Source organism: Microtus ochrogaster, chromosome 22 (genome assembly GCF_000317375.1).
Source record: "Microtus ochrogaster isolate Prairie Vole_2 chromosome 22, MicOch1.0, whole genome shotgun sequence".
Lineage (NCBI taxonomy): Eukaryota > Metazoa > Chordata > Mammalia > Rodentia > Cricetidae > Microtus > Microtus ochrogaster.
In genome coordinates, this window is record NC_022023.1 from 10,359,831 (window position 1) to 10,364,096 (window position 4,266).

The 4,266-nt window shown below is 43.4% G+C and overlaps 1 protein-coding gene across 4 annotated transcripts in view; it reads right to left on the reverse strand.

The window, feature by feature from the left end:
* The window catches only part of Tmem135 (transmembrane protein 135), a 224,526-nt gene that overhangs the window by 15,089 nt on the left and 205,171 nt on the right, over positions 1–4,266 (reverse strand). For all 4 annotated transcript variants that reach the window (XM_026784264.1, XM_026784262.1, XM_005357620.3 and 1 more), the window contains 2 exons: positions 3,547–3,588; positions 175–321 (listed from right to left, as the gene is read on the reverse strand). In XM_026784264.1, the coding sequence (XP_026640065.1) occupies positions 175–321; positions 3,547–3,588 (189 nt within the window). The remainder of the gene's footprint in view (positions 1–174; positions 322–3,546; positions 3,589–4,266) is intronic.

The window sequence follows — 4,266 nt, forward strand, 5'->3', positions numbered from 1 at the left end:
GGAGGCAGGGACACGGGAGGCAGGGACACTGGAGGCAGGGACACGGGAGGCAGGGACACTGGAGGCAGGAACACAGGAAGCAGGGACAGTGTGGCCAATGGGACACGGGAGGCAGGGACACGGGAAGCAGGGACATGGGGGCAGGGACATGGGAGGCAGGGATAGTGCGCTCACATGGAATCCACGAGCGTCCTAACCAGCGCGATTATGTTCATCCCTCTTGGCTTTCCCTTGTGCCTCTCCTTCTTCGGCTCCACTTTCGCATACGCGGTCTCTGGTGAGTACGAATGTGTGGGGATTTCTTCCTTCCCCACAATGAACCTGGAGGAGAGAGCACGGTGTCAGTCATCTTCACCGCTCACTTTGTTCAGTCGGGGAAAAAAAGCTTCAATACAAATATAGTTTAGAGAGGTTTTTAGTTAAAACATTATTTTCACAACTTACACAAAATTGTAATACACTCTAAAATGGATTTTAAAAATCTGAATTTACCTGATATGCTGATATTTTTAAATCAAACTGATCAACTACAATATACTATAGAACCTCTATGAGGAGCTCAGGACATCCTTAAGGTATTACAGGCTTTAAGTTTTTCAAGAGAAGCAGGCCAGTTTGCATCCACAAGTCAATCATAATTACAACTGAACTGGTGTCTCATTCAGAGTAGAACTAAACTTATACCTGGTGGCTATTAGATCCAAAGTAGGCTCCCAACCCCACCCTCCAGGCACTCTTTCACAGGTAAATAGCAGATGAAGGTTACCTTCAGAGTCCACGGACTCTTTCACAGAATGCCTTAAAACACTTTTTTTTAGAATTAAAGTTTTATATTCTAAAGTTGTTTGTTTTTTTTTTTGTTGTTGTTGTTTTGTTTTTTGGTTTTTTTTGCTTAACTCCAGCCAGTAGACATTAAACTTGGCTGCTTTCTCAATGGCTGCAATAGATCAAGGGGACTTTCCTCCACAAAACAGTGTGTTTTCAGGATAGAGTGATCACAGTGATCTACAGAGGAGGAGCACTCCCTCTGAGCCTGAGGACAACTGCATCCATTCACGTTCATCTGAATTTCAGAGTGGCCCAGCATCCTCAAATCCATCAGGCACGGAATAGCCTTTTCTCATAACACTGCAAGGAAGTCATACTAAGTTTGGCCACCACAAGTATATTTCTGCCCCCCTTCTGTAATTAATGATAAATCTTGTATTTTTTGACAGGCTATAAACTCATTGCATGTGTCTGCAATAAAAAAAAAAATCAGGCAACAACGGGAATATGCGGATTAGAAAATCCTGCAAGGTAACGATTTAAGAAAACTCCAAGAACAATGCGCATTAACCCATTATTTTGACACTAAAATTTGACAATAAAAACAGAATCTCGCTTTTGGTACTAGAATTCTAAGCCATCTTTAAATCTCTAAAGAGTAATCACTGGGCAATACAGGCACTCTAAAATGACACCTAACCTGTTTAGTAGAAGGACATGGACCATATCAATGCAATAATTTGCAGCTTAACAACTATTTTTAAGCAGAAAACTTGCAATAATGGAGTTTTCTAGAATGCTGTCCTAAAACACAGAAGAAGTTAAGTGCTAATATTCCAAACAAGACCCTGATCCAAAATGCATATGAAGAAGAGATACAAAAATATCTAAGATATCTCAAGATTTTTCTAAGGATTTGGGGAATCTTAGGAAAATGAGGCATAATTTTCTCTTAAGAAAATCATCTTTTTGTTTTATCATCAATCTTCAGTTTAAAAAGCATGTTTTATCATCTTTTAAGAACAAAGGCAAAAGAGTTATTTTCTCATTTATGCCTTGATGAAAAACGTAAAGTAAAAATTTTATGTGCACCATGGCTTCAGGAGTCTAGTTACCACCGGTTCACCACCACAGCTTTCACTTCCACTCCACACCCCCTGGTGCCTGTGCCCAGGGTCTCCTACACTCCAGGCAGGTGACTGTACCCAGAGTCTCCTATACTCCAGGTGCCTGTGCCCAAGGTCTCCTACACTCCAGGCAGGTGACTGTACCCAGGGTCTCCTACACTCCAGACAGGCGGCTGCTCCCAGGGTCTCCTACACTCCAGGTGCCTGTGCCCAGGGTCTCCTACACTCCAGGTACCTGTGCCCAGGGTCTCCTACACTCCAGGTGACTTCGCACAGGGTCTCCTACATTCTAGGCAGGTGACTGTACCCAGGGTCTCCTACACTCCAGGTGACTTCGCCCAGGGTCTCCTACATTCTAGGCAGGTGTTCCACCACTGAAACACTCCACTTACACAGCGGATTCAAGTTTTGCTGTTTTAAATCCGAAACCAGTTTCCCGTCACGCCATTCAACGCTGTGTTAGTGCCAATGTCCTCTGCACACTTGGCTTCCAGGTTCTAAGAGGTGTGAACACCATCCAGTAATCTTCATTTCCTCACTTTCTGCCTCCTCTGCACACTTGGCTTCCAGGTTGTAAGAGGTGTGAACACCATCCAGTAATCTTCACTTTCTTCCATTAAAAGCATGGTTTTCTCCTCAACCTTCCCATTATCCCACAAGTCCCAGTACTTACCTTGTCTTCCTGCCTCTAGCTCTCTGTCACCCAAAGTCCCAATTACTTCTGCTGGACTCACCTTCCAAGTCACGGTTCTCGCCTCCCTCCAAAGTCTTTAAGCAGCTCTCAACTCCCCACTTATCAAATACAAACCAGCCTCTCCCCTACCCTGCCCCTTGTCTTCGACACTCAGACTCCACCAGCGAAAACTACCTATTCCCCAACAGACACGTTTATTTACAAGCAGTGCTCTGCTTCATTCTTCTTTATCAAAAGCGAAGCCTCATATGTGCGTCCCCTGACAGATGGTGAGCCAGCAATTAGCCGCTCACTGTGTGAGCCCTGCACTACAACACCCCATGTGCAAGCCCCTCTGATCCTCAGAGTAAGATACAAGACAATCTTTTAAAGCTTCTAGCACCGAGGCACACCCTAGCTTTTCTGTCTAATGCTTGCAATGAATGCCATCCTCCCAAACCTCACTAGACAAGTCCTCTGTGGACACTGAAAAACAAGACGGGTGGCACTTAGGACACAACTGGGAAAATGTGGGCTTCGATGTCGTACGTGCAGTGAGATGTTAGTGAAACATGCCATTCAACACATGACAGACAAACTTCACAGAATGTTGCAAAAAATTAATCGCCTACATCATGAAAATGCTTTGAGCTATAAAATACAATAATGGTGATAACTAATGTTTATACAGTATATACAATTGGCCAATTACTATGCTAAGAGATGAGGTAAAAACCGCTCCAGGAGCACTTAGGGCCTCCTGTGCTTGACAGTCCATAAGTCTCACCTGCAACTCAGTCTAGCAAATCACTCAATAAACTATCCACGAAGGCAAAGAAAAACTATTGCGACTTTTAAAACTGTTGTCAGATTAAAAGCTAAGTTAGTAAACCTTTATTGTAATTACATACACTTAATCTTTTAAAAGATTAAGTTAACTTGAACCTTCTCTCAACAGAAAAACAGAATGTTACTTACCTAAGTGCAGAAAACGTAAAGCCTTTCAAACCATCTTTGCACCTAAAACAAAAATTTGAGATCATAAAATGACATGTTTAGGAATATATAGTAGTATAGTAAATGGCTTTATCGTCCTAGAAACGGTTTATCGTGTGCAACCTTTCGTAAAGACACAGCAATGACAGCTGCATCGAGGCACCTTGCTCACTCGTATACCCAAGACCTACCCCATCTAGGTCGTGCTGGAACTCATTAATGGACTGGTACTGTGGATCGCACCAGCAAGATCCCCAAGACAAAGGATACCCCAGGAGAGCTCTGGTGAGGATCCAGTGAGGATGGGGTACCAAACACCAGAGGCTTTGACTAGACCAATGAATGACGAATGAACAGTTGCCAGTTAAGCTGATACAAAGGGGTATACTCCATGACACACCAAAGCCTCCAATGCCATCAGGACGGATGAAGAGGTGATGGAGCGACAGGAGAAAAGGAGAAGCAGAGATGTTTCTGTTTCTGCTTTGGTGTGGTTTTTGATCTGTTTTAGTTTGTTGTATTTATTATTGTTCCTGCATTTTTTTGTGCTTGCTTACTTTGTTTTGTTTTCTTTCATGGGGGACCAACAGGGATGGGAGAGGGATATGAGGGGACTGGGAGGTGAACAGAACTGAAGTTCATGAAACCCCCAAAGATTCAATAAAGAGGAAGAAGAAGAAGAAGAGGAGGAGGAGGAGGAGG